This window comes from Pseudorasbora parva, chromosome 17 (assembly GCF_024679245.1).
Source record: "Pseudorasbora parva isolate DD20220531a chromosome 17, ASM2467924v1, whole genome shotgun sequence".
Lineage (NCBI taxonomy): Eukaryota > Metazoa > Chordata > Actinopteri > Cypriniformes > Gobionidae > Pseudorasbora > Pseudorasbora parva.
This window is the reverse complement of record NC_090188.1, coordinates 40,511,492-40,532,499: the sequence shown is the minus strand read 5'-3', so window position 1 is coordinate 40,532,499 and position 21,008 is coordinate 40,511,492. Positions and strand designations below refer to the sequence as shown.

The following is a 21,008-nucleotide window of genomic DNA, read 5'->3' as shown; positions in this document are numbered from 1 at the left end:
TGATCAGAAAATGTAACAAAATGTTGTAGAAATGTAGTGGAGTAGAAGGTATAATATTTGCTGCAAAATGTAATGAAGTCAAAAGTATGCATTATTGATTCTACTTAAAGTGGGGGGAAATATTGAAGCATGTAGAAGATAAATTATATTTCTTTCAGTTTGCGCAAAGGGCAGGGAGGGGTGCTGAAGATGCCATAAACTACTTTTGTGCATTTAATAGCTCAATATATGGAGACTGTAACAAGGATTCACTGGAGCCGAGGTTTTGATTAACCCAAGTGCATTTATTTTATTAAAGGTGCCCTAGAATGAAAATTGAATTAACCTTGCTATAGTGAAATAATAAGGGTTCAGTATATGGACATCACATACTGTGAGTCTCAAACACCATTGCCTCCTCATTCTTATGTAAATCTCGTAAATCAAAAACACCACGGAAAAAGAAGTGCTTCTCAACATAAACCCAACCGTGATGCAACATTTGCATCTGTCCAAACATGTGCATTGCCAGGCGGAACTGACGGTAACTGGATCTGCAGATAAACTGCAGCTCACTTGAGGATCGCAAAAACGGCAACTCTCATGACACACGTCATGTTCAGGCTGTGCAGGAGACGTGAGGACTTTTCATATGTCAACAGTCATGTTTGAGGTTTATTATAATCGGATACCACAACACTTTATTTCAAAATCGTTCGTTTGTTCGGCCCATTTCAAACAAGCTTCGCTCAGCTTCTTAAACTGAAGAAAAGGGGCAACTGTATTCCTGCAAGCAGTAAATAGTGTTTTATCCACTTATTGACTGTTTAAACAATTTCTGATTAAATTGAAAGTTTCTTAGAGACCACATTGTCTAGATGACGCAAGATGCTTATGAATAGGAAACTCCAAGTACCATACAAAAATAAATAGTCTGTCTAATGACAAAGGTTAATATTATTTTGTATTGCAAAAATACAAATGCAGATACGTTGCTTACAGATCGTTCACTCGATCCTTCTACCAAACGTCACCTTTTCCACCATATTAGTTCAAACAACAGTCATTTAACAAGGCTATTCATTTTGTAAAAATATAAGTTATATATTTATATTTTTGAGAACTGAAGTAGGCCTATGATGTTTTCGCATGCTTGTTCAGAGTACATCAGTCACTGCGTAGCCTACATTGTGACTAACGTTATATAAACATGCAATATCGTTGGCGAAAAAAACCCGAAAAAAGTCTAAAATGTAGACTGAAACTTGAAGCAGAACATCTCAAATGGAGATTGCTGAAATGTGCATATGAGATTTCTCGCATCCATATGGTTGCCAGATTGGACATGTTTAGGTAAAAAAACGGATAGTATACAGGTTTTTTTTCACAGAAAAGCTCTGTTTGGGGGATTTAATTACTGAAATCTTGCAACAGCAAACACGCGAGCTCTTTCTCACGTGCGGATGATCTGAAAACACCAATAAACAAGTAAGGTGCATTTTATCAATCTCCATTTGAGATGTTCTGCTGGTGGACCCTCAGGCGTGGGCAAGGACATGGGTGGACCTGGACCCTGTGGCATGGGCATGGGCGGACATGGACGCTGATGCGCGGGCATGGGCAGACCTGGACCCTGAGGTGTGGGCATGGACATGGGCGGACCTGGACCCTGTGGCATGGGCATGGACATGGGCGGACATGGACGCTGAGGTGTGGGCATGGGCAGACCTGGACCCTGAGGCGTGGGCATGGACATGGGCGGACCTGGACCATGAGGCGTGGGCATGGGCGGATCTGGACCATCAGGCACGGGCATGGACATGGGCGGACCTGGACCCTAAGGCGTGGACGGACCTGGACCCTCAGGCGTGGGCATGGAAATGGGCGGACCTGTACCCTGAGGCGTGGGCATGTACATGGGCAGACCTGGACCCTGAGGCATGGGCATGGACATGGGTCTAGGTCGGTCCATGCCCATGCCTCAGGGTCGAGGTCTGCCCATGTCCGTGTCCATGCCTCAGTGTCCAGGTCTACCCATGTCCATACCCATGCCTAATAGCAAATTAGATTTTAGTGATATTTGACCACTTAAATAGGAAATGTACCCGGTTTCCATTTTAGAAATCTGGTCACCTTATCCAAAAGGCCACAGCTTGTTTTTTACATTTATTTTAAATGTATTTGTAAATTTATTTTGATGTACATTTAACACAATTAGGCCACAAACAGGAAGCCGAAAAGCTTGTCAGACCATTTAACCTGGGTCTTAATTCAGTAAGATGGATAATCCATAGAACCTCTAACAGAATTTTTTTTTTTTTTTTTTTTTTATGCGAGTCAATGGTTTGCTATCTTCCCAGTTATGTTCCTCTAAAGGTTTCCCTCAAGGATGTATACTTTCCTCTCTGCTTTTTATTTTATATACCAATGACTGTAGTAGTACATTGGACAACAGTATACTGAAGTTTGTGGATGACACTGCCATTGTAAGCCTCCTAGCAAATGAGGAGACATCTCATGGACCTGTGGTGGAAGATTTTGTTTCTTGGTTAAAATTTAAATATAGCTAAGACCAAATATATGATTATAGACTTTGGAAAGTTTGCCATTTCTGTCCCATCTCCTGTAATTAATGGTAGGGACCTTGAGCTTTTGGATGTGATTAGATATCTGGGTACAGTGATGGATAGTAAAATAAACGTTGATGATAATATTGATGCAATTTGTAAAAAGGTTCAACAACATTTGTTTTTCTTAAGGAAAAGTAACTATTTTAAGGTATTTAAAGTGTTAATGACACTGTTTTACTGGAGTTTTATTGAATCTGTAATTTCTTACTAGGTCATTGTATGGTTTGATTGTATTAGCTTGTCTGAAACTGAAAAATGACTAAGTTGATTAAGACTGCATCCAGGGTTAGAGTTCAACAGATATTACTTCAAGACATGTTTAACCCTCTGGAGTCTGAACTGTTTTTGGGCCCTTTAGAAGTTTTGACAAGATCTGACATTTGAGATTTTTCAGTTGCCTATAAAAAGATTAATGGCAAAAGTATCATTACACTGTGTTAAGCACATATTGGGCTACCATAATATGTGAGCAACATGCTTGTGTTTTTGAGAGAATAACGTTTATGCATGTTTTTTGAAAAAATAAAATAATAAATGTACAACCACAATTATGGCCAAAACACACAATAGATGTTTCCACAAGACTCTTGATGCTGTCTGGAATTTTGCTTCAAACTGACATTTATTTACATTTTATAAGTCACTTTTTCTCTCTTTCTCTTCATATGTGAAGATGCATGAACGATCATGAATAATGCTGGGATTTACACCTAAGAGAACAAAAGAACCCATACTGAGCTGCATAATAAATGAGCCTCAGGTATGTGGCTGAGAGGGAGATAAGTAACAGGACAAAATAAATATATTTTGTTTTAGGTAATTTAGAATATATTTACCAAAAGCACATTACAAAGGCCTTGTAATTTGACTAATTTTTTATTTTTTTTGAAAGAAGTCTAAAGGCCGGAACACACCAAGCCGACGGTCGGCCGTCGGGCAGTTTTTGTGCGTCGGCCAACTAAGTTTCCTCGGTGTGTTCCACACAGTTCCACGCCGTCGGCTGGCGTTGGTCCTCGTCGACATGTTAAATCGGCGTCGCCGCATGTCGGTCAGTCGGGACATATGATCGTTCTGATTTGCTGTTCAGCTAGCGAACCAGTGCACGAGAAAATAAAACGGAAGTGACGAAGCAAGTAAACGACAGAGTCAAGAGGGAACACAGAACGCCTGTCTCCTCCAAAGACAGTAAAAGAAAGGTCTCGTCTCATTTGATTATATTCCTCATTCCGATACATGTTAACACATGTTAATATATATGGCTGTGTAGACCGAGGCAAGTGAAGAGAAATTGATCAGCATGATCCAGCAAAGGCCAGCTTAGTATCACACTACGGGAAAATGTTAACGTTATGTCAACTGTGTGGCGAAAGCAGAACTGTGGCGTGAGATCGCAAATAAAGTTGTCATGTCAGGTAAGATTTCCTTTTTTGCAATAGTTTTTTCTTCTTCAGTAGTCCATATTTTTAAAAAAACTGCATGTTAGATTGTTGTGTGCAACTTTCATCTTTGCACAGCAGTTAATTTCACATTCAAAATGCACTAAAGATATCAAAACACTTAATGCATGTCTTAATGTCCAAAAGCAATGATAAATCCACAGTTTACCCCTCATATATTTCGGTAGTACTAACTGTGTGGAGAGTTTTGCAAAAGTGACCTAAATGTATTGAGAAATGTGTTCTAGCGACTGTAAAAAAAAAATGCTGTCATCCAGAATACATCCAGTTAAAAGTAGAACAAAAATGAACATTACGATAGCCATGAAATTGACATAACTCAGCGTAATGTTTTTTTTTTTTTTTTTGTCCCTCAGAGAAAGAGCTCAAGAAGGGGATGGGATTCATTGCGAACCCACATGTGTTACAAGAAACATGGACCCTCAGGAAGTTCTGGAGCTCAGAAGACCCACCTGCAGTTTCTAGAACCTCACACAAAAAGGAAGGAGTGCACCTCAAATCTAACTATCAGGGTACACACGCACACGCACGCACACACACACACACACACACACACACACACACACACACACACACATATATATATATATATATATATATATATATATATATATATATATATATATATATATGTGTGTGTGTGTGTGTGTGTGTATATAATTTATTTTATTTATTTTTTCTTTCCATTTGAACAAATGAACATTTTGCTTTTGGTAAAGTGGCCAATGAATGTTCAGATGGGTCTATTTACAAGTAATTCAACAAATCAACTTCCACAATGTGCATCTGAATAGATCCATTTAGCCAATTTGCAGGGTATTGTTTTAGCTGTGCCCTGTTATTGTTATGGGTTATTGGTAAACAAGTGTAAGAATCTATTGTATCACATTGTTCACATTTTGATTGTGTCTTTAAGGAACCTTTGTCTGAAAGTGAATCCTGTTCACCCTCAGATGGTACCAACAGTGACACCTGGATTGGCCCCCGTCAGGAGCCCAGCTTCATTACGGCGGAGCTACGGCTCCGTACACCCTTGGCTGAATCTACCTACATAGCTACTTTTATAGCTATTCTCTATAGAGCTATTTGTGCCCATTGTACTGAACATTGGAAAATAAAAAACTTTGACTTTGGGTACTTGCATTCACAGTTCTTTATGTAAAAAAGGATCACAAGACACAAGATGATGCAGAATTCTAACCCTTATTTTGCTATTTGACATCTAACTAGCAGGGTAAATAAACACATCTGTATTGATGTTTTAATTTAAATAGATTTTCAATTAATAGAGACATATTTTCATAATGTGTTACTTCCACAATACAATGTTATCAAAGTGCAATATCTGTAAACTAATAGTTAGCATGGTTACTGTCAGTTAAGTTCAGTGTATGGTTTAGTGTTACATTATTTTCATTAACATTTCTGTGCCACTGGAGATTTCATTTCCAAACTGCTGTTATGTGATGTGCAAGAACCAGCATGATATCATTTTGAAGAAATGTCACCATAGGCATGTTTCCAATGAAAAAAATATATACAAATTCTGTCATAATTCATTGAACTAGCACCAAGCATTGTCACAAACATAATTTACTGTAAATCAGAATGCGTCATACACATATATTTATTTTAACAATCCTTTGGGTAAGTGGCCATTGTTCAGATTGTGTCACATTAACTTCCACAATGCATCTGAATGAGCCAATTTGCAGGGTATTGTTTGAGCTATGCCCTGTTATTGTTATGGTTCATTGATAGGTGAACAAGTGTAATAATCTATGGTTTCACATTTCGACTTCGGGTATCCATGGTTTCACCCATTTAGTGAGCGTTCCTCGTATTTTTCGCGTCCGCTTCTACCTTTCCTCTTCCACAAGTAAAAGACCAAGGGCTGACAACGGCAATGCCATTTGCAACGTTCTGAAATGCACGAATCCGTCTGTGTGGGGAAATGAAAACGACAGCTGATATCTTTATAGCTCTTCCGGTTTCCCGCTTCGAATAACGAAAACAGACTACTGCCACCAGCTGGGACGGAAAGGTATTTCCTCTAACGCAGGCGCAGAACGGACGCGCTATTGGCCGTCGGATGTCGAGCGTCGGCTTGGTGTGTCAGGGCAACTTTGGACCGCTTTGGACCCAAGACGCTGCCGACGTGAGCCAACGTGAGCCGACTCAGCAGTTTGCTTTCGTCGCCACTAGTTGATCGGCGTCGGCTTGGTGTGTTCCTAGCTTAAAACAAACTAATATGAACAACTCAGTATTCATTAAATACAAATAACTGAATAATTGGTAATGATGAATGTTATAATTAAAATATTTGGGATTTAAAACAACAATGTAATGCAATTATGATTTCAAAGATTATGATGTGAATTCAGGTTGATTGGGACACTTTTTTCCCAGTCATTTCAATGGCAAAAATGTTCTGAATAATTTTATTTTGTAAACTATCCGATATACACAATACTCATATATCATTGAGTTTGCAATGCATGATATTGTTAGTGCTAAGGGTATTGTCTGCTATATTTGCTTCTTATTTATTGAATAAGAAGCAAATATATAAAAAACATTGATTAAATGTAAGAGACAATTTTTACAAAACCAAACTTAATGAAGTGGTCAAAATTTGTGATGAACTCCATGTCTTTTGACGTACTGCGTATCTAATGATGTGCCCTATATTACTCCTGCTGTTCACTTTTCAAAATCAACATATATTAAATTATAAAATAATATTACCTTATCTATTTAAAACAAAATGTTTTATTTGCTACAACAAGTAGCATATTGTAGATTGTAAACTTATAGCATCTGAGCAGAACTTTGCAAACAAAAGTTTAATTGATGTGACACTGGGCTATTTACAGTAAACACTTCATAATCTGTCCAAAACAGGCCAAATAAATCTTGTCTAAACACTTTTACATCTAATACATTTTATGTTGCAGCTGGATTCACATTTAAACGGTCTTTTGTAAGTTTAATATTCACACATTAAAAAAGCCTATGTGATAATTAATTGTCCATCTCATCCATTATATAGAGAGTTTGTTGCACTTACATTAGGTCATAGCTACAGAGCAACAGGGGAGAACAAGGAGGTTTAAAAACTCATTTATACCAACTGCTATTTCTAAGTTAAATAACAGTTAATCATGGGTAATATGCTACAAAATTAAAAATGTTTTAATGAATGTCTCTGTGTGACTGGATAAATGATATGTGGCATCTGTGCAAACTAAATTTCCTAATGGATGAATGAACTGAACTGAATACCGGCCAGACGAACAGGGGTGTAAGGGAATTAAATCGCCCAACTGGGAAGTGCCCACACGGCAATCAATGGGAGCCTGCAGATGGGTGAGCCACATCGGCTGGAAAATGGGGTGTACATGAGTCTAGCCACCCGCCAGGCAAACGGGGTGCAATTGAAAAAATAAAATTTTAATCTCCTGACTAGGAGAGCCTACACAACTAAACATGGGAGCCTGCAGCTTACAGCATCGGATGGGTGAACCCCACCGCCCAGTCGAACGGGAGTAAGCGATTCCAACCATCTGGAGCCCTGCTGAGCATACTGGGAATCATCAAATGACTATCGACTGAGCACTTGAATATGCTGTTAGGAGAGATCATTTTGAGCAACTGTGGTTGCTGCTCCCTATGCGAAATGAGTGACTATACAAATTGTCAGCTGGGATGCCAAATTGAATACAAATTAATTTGAAGTGTTTTTGAAACCAAAAATGTGTGACAGGGCGGATGGAGTCATCCACGAAAAGTGGGTCAGATAGGGATTTAGCATGTGAGTTTCTGAAGTAAGGATACCAGAAGAGACAATGGAAAGGCTGAATAGGTGATGGGAGATTGAAGATATAACTTAAATGACCTTTTATGGTTTGATCTGTTTTGCTTTGTTTAATGAAAAATTGTTTCACCATATAAAATTTTTTTTTTAAAGTAAAGGGAGCGAGGGAGTCAGCAATTTAGTTTTTGGACCCGGGGACATGTTTAGCTATTATAACAAACTAAATGCACGCTGAAATCCAAATGAGGCATCTTAGCTGTGGCATCATAGCAGGGGAGTGAGAACGGCAAGAATACACAAACCAGCACCCTTGATAAAAATTCCCCAAAGCGATGGAGGGGGTGGCGTCTGTGAATAGATGGATGTCAATGGGTAAAGAAATGAGGTTAATGAAGAAAAAAAGATATGTTCCATTGTTTTAGGAAGTTTTCCATAAGCTGGGTTAAGGATATTTGGTCTTCTAAAGTATGGACCAAGGATGTGAGCAAGAGAAGGTGTGATATAAAGTGGTGGACTTGTGGAATTATGTGCATCACAAAATTAAATTGGCCGAGCAGAGATATGAGTTCACGTTTAGAACAATTTGGGCTGCCTAAAAGGAAAAACACAACCAGAATTATTCTATTGATTTTTTCCTTGGGCAATGAACCCTAGAAATTGATTGTATCTAAGTTAATGCCCAGAAATTCGGTAGATGTGGCTGGTCCCAATGTTTTATCATGGGTTGATGGGAATCCCAAGCTCTGTGAAAACGTTTTGCACTGTGAGGAGATGGGCAGCTGGGATAGCGTTGGGGAGATGAAATTATATATATATATATATATATTCCATAAATATTCCAGCAGGATAATGCACCATGTCACAAAGCTCAAATCATTTCAAATTGCTTTTTTGAACATGACAATGAGTTCACTGTACTAAAATGGCCCCCACAGTCACCAGATCTCAACCCAATAGAGGGGCTGAAAACGTACGTACGGCAGTTCCCACGCAAAGGTTGTGATCTATAAAACACAAACTTGATGGGAGAATGTGTGCACCTTTAAGCAAACTTTGAGCCGTGCGTACGCACATTCTGGAGACAAAGGGAATTGGCGACACAGATGGTGAAGTCGTGAACTGAAGTTAGATTGTAGAAAATAAATGTGAGAAGAACGATTATAAGAATTAATGATATTTAATTTTCACTCCATTTCATACGTTATATCCACATTATCATGAAGATTAAATCCAACAGTGTTATTTGTGCTGATTGCGCAGCTACGCACGGACTGGGACTAAAATAATTCAGACTGACAAAATAATAAAAATGACCTTCTTCTTTTAAATAATAATAAAATCAATAAAAACGACATTCTTCTTCTAAATAACAAGCGTCATTAAGAATAATAATAATAATAAGAAGAAGAAGAAGAAGAAAAAGAAAAAGAAGAAGAAGAAGAAGAAGAAGAAGAAGAAGAAGAAGAAGAAGAAGAAGAAGAAGAAGAACAAATTGTCATGAAATTATTAATTTGAATGAATGGTACTCCACATCACATCATCATCACTGTCGTACACCCCAATACATGCCGTGAAATGAAATGAAATGCTAATTGTTTCAAAACGTGCTGTAAAATAATGCATTGCGATGGTAATTTCTCATCCAAACAGCTTTAAACTGCTGGAGTGCGCTTCTCAACCCCCACACTATTAACAGTACTCGTAAATTGTGTCCATATTTTGTTTTTGTAGGTGCCTTTAATCCCACTCTTTAAACTCCCAAATAAAACAATTTAGCTTTTTTCCACTTCCCTGATGGTCTCGATGTGCGCGTCTCAATCATCTCAATAGGTCAGTATTCAGAGCACTGATCAGGGAGTCAGCCCATTGACTTATGTCCTGATCAGTGCCCTGACTAGTGGACTAGTGAGATGATTGAGCGCGCCCGATCTCCACGTCAGTGAAGTTTCGCTTCTTTGCCGTCTTCTGTTTGTCCATGGCGTAAAATGAGGGCGCGGAGGAGGCGGAGACTTGAATATATAGGGGCGTGTTATTCTAATGACGATCGTTTTCAGCCGCCGCATTTATCAAGGGCAAGTATTGCGTACACCTGGATTGCAGAGGTGCGCACAGTTTCATAAATCAGGCGGTGAGAGGAGTGTAAGCATAATCATACGCCAACATATACGCCCGTTTCTACGCAAGATTGATAAATGAGGGCCATTCTGCTGCTGGCTGTGATTGATAAAGGGGTTTCTGCGCAGGTCCTGGACGCATGGTTTTATAAATCAGAATTTTTTGGTGCGTACACAAAATCTAGCTTTTGTACGTATGTACACTTTTAGGATGAAATCTACGCAAAGTTTCATAAATGACACCCCTGGATTCTATCGCAGCTTTCATTGGCCAAGGACCGTCTGAGGATGTCTGACTGATATGTAACTTAACCAATCACAGTTTGTTAGTTTTCCACATCATGTTTAGGGGCGTGAAAATATAAAGTGAATGTGCCTGCAATAACAGACCGGCATGCATCTATGAATTATTCATTCAAGAATGTTGTGCAAGTTTACTGCAACAATGGAGCTGCTATTTCCAGATACTTTTGAAAATCCAGCGTTTCTTTGATCCTGTAATCGCTCATTGTTACAGTAAACACAATGACTTTATTCTTCCACAAGGGAGTTTGGTGTCACAGCATTTGTTTCCAGGCGGACCATTAAAGAACGCAACCAGGGTTTTTTGATCACCAGCCAATGTTGCTGGTAACTTTCTAAATTTAACAGCCAATCAGAATTTCCACTAGCCAATTTTTTTTTTTCTGGTGAAAATAAGAGAAATTATGAGTGCCACTGAATGCATTTGATCATTTTATTAAGCTTGTTGGCATTAAAAACACATAAACTACACAGAGGTAAATTAGAGTACTCAAGCAAATTACAGGGCTCGACTTTAAGCCTTTTCATGTGTTTGTCCGTCAGACAAGTACATCTGTCATACACTTGTCCGAGTAAAACGTGTTTGTCCGAATTTTTTTTTTTTTTTTTTTGGTGTGATTTATGATTTTTTTTAAATAATATATAATGTGATTTGTTCTAAAGCAATATTCTCACCAGTGTTCAATCAGCTTTGAAATATTTTAAATCTGCATATTTGTGATATTTTTACCTTTTATAAAGGGGATTTTTTCCCATAATTGTATAAATATCAGCTTTCATTTTATTTTTTTTAATTTAAAGGTGCGGTAAAACACGATTCCACTTTTCTAACTTTAGCTAGTGTAATGTTGCTGTTTGAGCATAAACAACATCTGCAAAGTTATAACGTTCAAAGTTTAAAGCAAAGGGAGATATTTGCTTTTAAAGAAATCAGTTTCTAAGGACTACAGCAAACGGCCGGTAGGGAACTACAGCCTTTCCCTCCAGACTCGCTGACATCTGCGGGTTCAATATTAACATCAACTCCTCCTTCGAGAATAGGAAATAAGGGGGACGAGGCCATTTTGCAATACAGAGGAACTGCTTTTATTTTCATCCCGATTGTAGGTCGACTATGTTCAGCCTTTCTAGGAACGGGGGAATTATGGATCAATGGTTAAAATTGAAATCTTGCTCTCTGTGCTACACATTCTCACAATCATCACGAGTTCAATGCAAGATTTGCACAACGGCTTGTCCTGAAAGATGGAGCAGTTCCAACTAAAAACAGAAGCTGTTTACAGGCCATAACCTGTAAGAATGATTTATTTTTCCTCTATGTGTTTTCCTATAATAGTTTGTATAGTAAATTGTACATTGTAGCAAGGAAGTATAGATATGACAACGCTGTTTGCTCTGCAAACCAGTTTGTTAACCCTTTGACATGTACGATCGATCATATTCTAGGCTGGTCCCTGCAGCGTACGATCACAGATATGATTATAATATTTCAGTGATCTACTGCCAAATGCAAAAATGTAAATCTGCTTTAGCGCGTTGACTGGCGCTGAGCCAGAGACTGAGTTAGTGAGAGACTGACTAGAGCTCAGTGTCTTTTAATGTTTATTTTAGGTTTCATACACTTCAAATTACATTACACAATCAGAAAAATCTCACTTATCATTCAGGAGAAGTGGATGATCTTAGGTTGTAAATCCAGCATGCCCCATCTCCGTCAGTGTTTAAACATATAACGGCGGCTGGATGCCCACAGCCCTTGATAACTTTATTGATCAACTAACACAATCATTTTCTACCCTGTTCTTGCACGTAATGTCACATATATATTAGGTGAAGTGGATGATGTTGTGTTGTAAATCCAGCAGGCTCCGACTCCCTGTCAGTATTGAAAACATGTAATGCAGCGCCCTGCCCACAGCTCCTGATCCCTTACAAATCTATAAACACGTGAACTAGGTGAATCAGAACACCGCTGGGCCAGCTAACCAATCAGAGCCCATTGCGTATTTTTGAAGGACTGGCTTCATAGAACCCAGAAACTATCAGACCGTTTTTACAAGGAGCTACAGAGCAGTGTAGAATAAAGGTAAAATATATAATAAAAAATAATGCAATTTTTTTTTTAAACGAAGCATGAACACGTTACAGTGCACCCCACAAACACAATCAGGCCTTCGAAAGAATGTGTTTTACCACCCCTTTAATCTAGAAATTAAATTAGAATAAGGCACTATAGGGCTTTTACCAATCAAATTAAATAATTTACACAAACAAAGAAAAATTACAACTGCATTAAATAATGTTTATTGTTTTTAAATATGTTTAAATGTACAAATAAGAAATGTTGGAAAGATGAAAGATTCATCATGAAAGATGAATGTTTGAAAGGCAGTAGGTGACCGTCTTAATTTGTGAGTCATTGAGTCATTTAGACGATTCATTCAAACGGATGATTCATTCAAGAATGAGGCAATCGTTTACGAATAGGTCATTGAATCTTTGATTCAACCGATTCATTCAAACACTGAATTATTCAGTGACACACTGTTGCTGTGAGATGCGGGTTCTGCAGACTGCCGTGATCTTTGTTTCAAACTATTTTTACAGCTGAAATCTTACAAAAACAGTCAATATTGCATCTAAAATGTAAGTGACTTAGGTTAATAAATTTTTTTTGGAACTGTCATATGAAATCAGTGTCATTTTCAGTCGTGATGGTATTCAGGAAAACAGCACCCTGGGTTCTGTCATGTTGCTTAACTGGAGGCTATCATATTTTGTTATAAATATAAAAACTCCACAATTTGTAAAAAGTTTTAACCGTGTATGTTACCTAATTTCCTTTTTATGAGCTGTGCTTATTTGTTGTGTTTTCTCCTCGAGAGGCTGCGCGAGCATCAACAGCATAACCGTCAGTTCATTATATATCATACTTACACATATCGCCACTTACACTAAATGAATATAGAATCATTCTTTTGGTATTTAGATATTTTTTTAATGTTTTTTATCAGGATACAGTCAAGCAAGTAAAATTCTCTTGCCCCTTCAAAAAATCCACTTGTCCCAGACAAGGGTTCACTGCAAACTGTGCACAGCCAATGAGTGTATGAAACGTCATCGCATAGCATTACAGCACCGTATTCATGGGAAATGTAGGAAGTGCTGCCAGGGGGATAAATGACAGAGAACAGAGCCTTATGTATCATGCATGTAATGCCATGCACGTGCCACCGGCCAAACTGGCTAGTAATTTTAAAAAAGAAAGAAATTTAACCCGCATTTAGCAGGTTGGCGGGTGTTAATTTAGAACCCTGAAAGCAACACGCACGTCTTGCGATTTCTAAACTCCTGAAGTGTTTCCAGATAAGTGTGCCATATGCATCAGACGAACAGCCAATGTTTCGTGGGCGTGACGTCTGAGGCTGAGACTAGTGCCGGGCTGACAGATCGTTTATCATGTTTTTATTGTCTAGAATTTCCTAGTAGCCATTTCAATAGGACTGATGTGGAAATACTCAAAAGAAGGAGAGTCAAAAAGGCTGATCATGAAATCTGATTAAACTTTTTTTGGGGGATCAGATTGTCTATAATATACTGTGTTCCTGCATATAAGCAGCTGGCCCTGTTAATTACCTACATTTATCAACAGTTTTTTTCTGCATTTGGAAAACTCCCTGGATCCTCAACCGCAATCCACCACGCCGAGGATTGCTAGTGGATCTGTCAACTCCTGTGAATATTTCTTGTTTGTCTTTTGAATTGTTACCCCACCCTGACATTACATTGAGTACCTATCTGCTGAAGGGATCAAACATGTTTTTTTCCCATTTCTTTGTGATCATTTTTAATCAGCTTTCGTAGAACTATTATTTTTGCTGTTATTCATTTCAAGGATTTCACTTTTTTCTCTCTGTAGTTTAAACCCAGAGAATCACAAGGACATAGGTAATTGAATAATAATATAGATAGTTATGATTAACTTTTCAAAATGGCATGTTCACAGAGCTCTTTCTGAAAATGCTAGAACGCCACATATGAATAATTCATCCACAAATGAAAATTTACTTTCACTCTTCTGTGGAACACAAAGAAAGATATTGTTCACACTGTTCGTGTCCCGAAAAAAAGTGAATGGATACAGAATCAGATGCTGTAGAACTCTAAAGGTGTCCAAAAACCCAGAAAAGCATCATAAAATGACTCCATGTGATATGTGCATGTATTTTAAGTCATACAATGGCTTTATGTGAGGAACAGTGTCTCACCTCATTTGATATCTGTCACATACGTCCACTGGGGGACAGTAGTCCAAACCGTTGTGCAGTTTATTTAAACAAAATGTGAATAAATACAAAATAAAAACTAAGACTTGACTTGAGCAATAGTGGTAACACAAAACAAAGCTGGACAAGAGACAATGGGAACATGAGGGCTATATATACACACACAAAGACTAATCTAATGACTAACAAGATGCAAGCTAAATATTAACCAATGAGAGAAAGACACAAAGAGCAAAACTGTAGCGCACATGTGGCAAGGGAATCACATGACATGAAACATGATAATAGATATGTTGGAGACATGGAGTCTGACCATGCCAATAATCTTTATGGACCAGGATATAGCATAAAATACATATTTAAATTACAAAAATGTCACTGATTTCTGAAAACCTGTGATGTTCTTTCCCTCTGCATTGGTTATACATCCCTTTCCATCAACTCATGTCATGCTTTCTTTGGTGATTCAGACATTTCATTAGTTACATCATACAGGCTGTTATTAATCATGACAGTATGGCTGTGCACCAGAGTGATTCTGGATGATACACAGACATGATTGATAACTGTATGGGTAAAAAATCTAGAAGCAGGCTAGTGAGCTGTAAAGATGATGACAAACAATTGCTGATGTTTTATCTATCTCTGTCTCAAAGAAGAAGTAACTGCGACAAACCATCGGTGTTAGGATGCAGGTTTGTAGAATAAGTTGACATGTTGCAAAGTTATTTATAGTCAGTAGAATGTCTATCGGGGAGCATTAAAATAAAGTGTTAGCAGATATTAAGCAGACAGCCTACTAATACTCTAATGAGAGTTAGTTGACATGTACTGTAGTTGCATATATGCTCTATAGTTATATATTATATATAGATATGATTTGAACGTGGGGGAGAGGACGCTGGCGTTGTCTGTTCGCCGCTTCTCCACCCACAAATCATGTTAATGTACTATTAGATTTAGATTTTATTTTATTTCCTTATGATTGTGACTTGTCTAACAGTCAGAGCTACAATCGGGGCTGTTGCTGATTGCTGGCAGCCACTGAGAGGACGTTGTTCGTCGTTTCGCCGTTTTCCACCGCTTCTCTAATGTTTATGTTTGAATTGCTGCGGTTGGTTCTGGTTTGGAGGACATTTGATGTTTCTCGCCGCGGCTGCTCGCTGGTGGTCTCCCTTGGGCTTAAGCTGCATGGTGGCGGAAGTTTGCACCGGGCTAGTGTCATCTGGGCCATCGTCATCCGGCATGATGTTGGGATTTTCCGCTTCTTGGGATTTTTTTGTTATCCCCCCCCCCCCCCTTGTTGCACTTTGAGATTCTTCGGAATGAAAAAGTGCATTATAAATAAAATCTATTATTATTATTATTATAGTTATTTAATATAATATTTAAAGTGGAACATAAAGCATTATGAGATGATTTTATCTGTCTACTAACAACATGCATTTAAAAAAACTAGATATACCCCCCACCCACACACACACACACATGTTGGTCTATGTGGTTTACAGGGACTCTCCATAGGCGTAATGGTTTTTATACTGTACAAACCATATTTTCTATCCCCTTTCACTGCCCCTGCCCCTAAACCTACCCATCACAGGAAACATTCTGCATTTTTACTTTTTCAAAAAAACAGCATTTAGTATGTTTTTAAGGCCATTTGAATTATGAGGACATTTGATATGTCCTCATAAACCACATTTATAGTGTAATACCAGTGTAATACCCATGTAGTTATACAAATTTGTGTCCTCATAAACCACATAAACAGGCTCACACACACACACACACACACACACACACACACACACACACACACACACACACACACACACACACACACACACACACACACACACACACACACACACACACACACACACACACACACACACACACACACACACACAATTAATGGTTGAAGACAAGTGGTTGAAGACAAGTTATTAAAATGTTGTAAGCTTGTAACTTTCTAAACTGTATGTACCAATAGACCTACATTTAAGTAAAATATACTGACATATTGTATACATTCTGTATTTTTGTGAATATGTGATATATTTCGTTGTCAATAAGTTTGTGCTGTAGAATGTCAGTAGAATATCTTTTGGAGGAGAATCAAAATGAAGTGTTACCATAATAATACAGTGCATCCAGAAAAGTATTTACAGCGCTTCACTTTTCCACATTTTTTAAGTTACAGTCTTATTCAAAAGTGTATTAAATTAATTAATGCTATTATTCCCCTCAATTCTACAAACACCCCATAATGATAACATGATAGAAGTTTGAAATCTTTGGAAATTTATTAAAACTAAAATATGTACATAAGTATTCACAGCCTTTGCCATGGCACTCAAAATTGAGCTCAGGTGCATCCTGTTTCCACTGATCATTTCACGGATGTTTCTTCAGCTTTCTTCCACATTGGAGTCCACCTGTGGTAAATTCAGTTGATTGGACATGATTTGGAAAGGCGCACTCCTGTCTATATAATGTCCCAGAGTTAACAGTGCATGTCAGAGCACAAACCAAGCTATGAAGTCCAAATAAATTGTCTGTAGACCTAAAAGGTAAATGGCAGCCCGCCTGGAGTTTGCCAAAAGGCACCTGAAGTACTCTCAACCCATGAGAAACGAATTGCTCTGGTCTGATGAAACAAAGATTTAACGCTTTGGCCTGAATTACAAGCATCATGTCAGAAGGAAACCAGGCACTGCTCATCACCTGGCCAATACCGTGCATGGGGGTGGCAGCATAATGCTGTGGGGATGTTTTTCTGTGGCAGGAACTGGGAGACTAGTCAGGATTGAGGGAAATATGAACACAGCAATGTATAGAGACATCCTTAATCAAAACCTACTCTGGAGTGCTCATCTTCCAGCAGGACAACTCTGTGAATGTCCTTCAGTCGCTCAGCCAGAGCCCAGACTTGAACCAGAGTGAATATCTCTAGAGATCTGAAAATAGCTGTGCACCAGCATTCCCCATCCAACCTGATGGAGTTTGAGAGGTCCTGCAAATATTTGGAGAAACTGCTCAAAAATAGGTGTGTCAAGCTTGTAGCATCATACTTAAAATGACTTGAGGCTGTAATTGGTGCCAAATGTGCTTCAACAAGTATTGAGCAAAGGCTGTGTATACTTATGTACATGTGATTTTTATATTTTATATTATTTAATACATCTGCAAAGATTTCAAACAAACTTATTTCACATTGTCAATATGGAGTATTCTTTGTAGAATTGAGGAGAAAATGAATTTAATTCATTTGGAATAAGGCTGTAACAACAAAATGTGGAAAAATTGAAGCACTGTGAATCCTGAATACTGCACTTTGTTACATGAAACAATGTTTCAAAAGTACATTTCTGTATTGACATATCTATCTGATCTAATGACTGTTTTTAAATTAATGGTCCAAGTCGCTGTGCTGCTAAACAAACCATTAGTAGTGTCTAGTCTATTAGTAACAGTAGTGTCTTTGACTGTCAGATGATCACACACATGAACTGGATAAACTGGATTTGTGTGCTTTTGTAGGACACTGCTGCAAACCTCTGACCTTGCCAGTGATGTTTGTAATCGCAGGTGCGGGACAGGGCGATCATCATGGCACTGTAAAGGGGCAGGACCATGGCACAGAGACGCCAGCTGCGTCCACGTCCAGCATCTGTGAAGCACTGCAGCTTTCCCGCCAAGTAAAATGAGGTAAAGCCCAGTCCAGAGAAAGCAACTAAGGTGAGAGAAATAAAATACAAGGTAAAAGTAAATGCAAACCATATACTGTAGAAAATTACAATAGTTCAAATTTTAATATCTAAACTGTCTCCTAGACATACAAAATCGTACATACGTCTGCTCTGAAGTTTCAAATAAGATAAACAATGTCTTAAAATGTGTTCAGATTTGCAAAATACCAAACTCTGAAATCAAATATGATTATCAAATTATCTGAGCTGTAGCATATAGTGTTATTTTATAACTCTTTGCTGTCAACAATGGTCTCATTTATTTTATGAGTGAAAACAGATTGAAACAGATTGTGAAAACCTGTTGTAGACTTTGGGACATAAATACATTGCTATTCTGCTCTTTTTCTTTTTAAATGCACAGTACAGAGCTTGCATTTCCCAGAATTCCATGGAAAAACAAATGCAGGACGGGATTTGCTAGCAATTGTTCTACTTTCCTGCTCTCTGCAAATCTGTTGCTCTGGCAACTTAATGTAATCAAGATAGATTTCTTGCTCTTTCATAAACTCTGAATTACATTAACAATGCCTTTTAATGAGATACTACAGCTATTATAAATGAGCTTGAATTGAGATTAGGACTCCAGCACTGTTGCATTAATAAGCATAAAATGATAATGGTGTGAAACCAAATAATTAGGCATCTAAGCTGCTAATCTGAAATTTACAACCGTAGGACATGCAATGTTAGTTTTCGTAACCAGGGGTTCACATTTTCACTGATTATGTTGATGGAGGCTGCCAAATCACTGTACTGTTTGTTGGGTACTAGGTGTTCCTGCGTTGGTGCTTTGCTTCTCATTTGCATCAAGTCTAAATTGGCTGCATTACCAGTCTTCAATTACTCATGTTGCCTCAGAGTGTACAACTCTCAATGACTAAAATATCAATGCTAAATCAAATGAAAGGAAAATGTTTAAAAATTTAGCACAAAAAAAGTGTGTGTATATGTATATATATATATATATATATATATATATATATATATATATATATATATATATATATATATATATATATATATATATATATATATATATATATATATATATATATATATATATCACTGGATTTACAAAAACAATGCGTCTCATTCACCAATTGTGCATATGCACATATCTGTGCAAAATCTGCCTACGAACAACTTAATTTTGTACTAAAATGTATTTAGAAAAAACTAAAAGAAACAAAGGAACAATTGAAACTACACAAATGCAAAAAATAAAATCAAATAAAATCAAATATTGGTATCATGTTGGCATCAAAATTTTAAACATAGATTTTTTGTCATATACAGTGAAAGAGAGCATCATATGTTTGTTGAGAGTAACAAAAGGTTGTACTCTAGGTTTCACAAGGGAACTTCACCTGTGATTAGAGTGGGTAAGTAGTCCGTAATCTGTATTGGAGAAACACGTATAAGGTGTTTGCTAAATGCTTACACACAAAAACTATGGGTCAGTTTTTTTGTTCTGTTTTTTAAACTGTGGCTCCATTTCTCAAAACTCGGCACACAAAACCACAAAACACATACAAGATGCAAAATGTCAGACTTCTCATGCAAAAGCAAACATGTCCATTATCACAGTAAACACATTAATGACATACACTGCTGTGGACGTTGTTTATTTTTAATTTAATTTTAATTTTTTTTAAAAGGCAACATTATGCCAGGATAACTGTGCCGTATTGCTTTCTGTAGATTCCTTCATGCACAACTCTTATTCTCTCGGATGGGAAGTTCGGTTCTTTTCCGCAAAACGGTTCTTTCGGACAGTTCGTTTCAATGAACCGGTTAAAAAAACCAGATCACCGGTTCTTTTACGTTCTTACGTAATGACGTCATTTCTATCATCCCGGTGGATGAAAATACATTCAAACACATTCTTATAAAGTATTTGTAATCAAAACTTAAACCGGGTGCACACTGTGCGATTTTGGCCACTCTTTGGCCTTCTGAGACAAATTTAGCAAATCCTAAAAGATTCCTCAGATCCTCGGCTAAAATCTGACGTCTTTGGTCGTTAGTTTGACATGTTCACCGGCAGCCGATTAATGAGCGCTGCGATCAAATTTTGCCTCAGACGAAATTCTGGCAGTGTCAGAAGATTTGGCACACAATCCTGCAGTGTGACTTCTCCTACGACGACAGTCAAATATCTCAGTTTTTCAAGACAAACTATGACCAAAACGAGAGCTAGAGATTTCTTTGTAGCCAGCATTTCAGTCCCGCGTGTAATGCAGCTCACTGTCACCGAACGCGTCTTTCATTGATGATATAAAACTCCGGACGAGTTCTTGTGCGCGTCCGTTTTTAGCGCGCCGTCACTATCGTGCAGTCTGACATTAATGCCAACTGAGATCTTACAGTGTGACATGGCTTACATCGGGGATCATGTTCGTACAGTCTGACAAGGGACATTCGCAAAGGATTTTGAAAAATCGCACTGTGCAGGACCCATTAGTATAGTAATAATTATTATTGTCATCGTCATCATCTTGGATACGTTTTTTAATTCATGTTTTTCAAAAGCACTCAATACAGCCACTGTCGTGCAAACACTGATGTTTTACACGGATTAAATAAACTTACATTGACATAACATAAACTTACACAAATCCTTGGTTCACCCGTGCTCATATATTATCAGCATCAGTTTTCCGA

The 21,008-nt window shown here is 37.9% G+C and overlaps 1 protein-coding gene across 1 annotated transcript in view; it reads right to left on the bottom strand.

Moving 5' to 3' along the window:
- The window catches only part of plpp4 (phospholipid phosphatase 4), a 181,953-nt gene that overhangs the window by 3,979 nt on the left and 156,966 nt on the right, over window positions 1-21,008 (bottom strand). Inside the window, exon 6 of the mRNA XM_067422586.1 lies at window positions 18,155-18,325. Coding sequence (XP_067278687.1) covers window positions 18,155-18,325 — 171 coding nt within the window. The remainder of the gene's footprint in view (window positions 1-18,154; window positions 18,326-21,008) is intronic.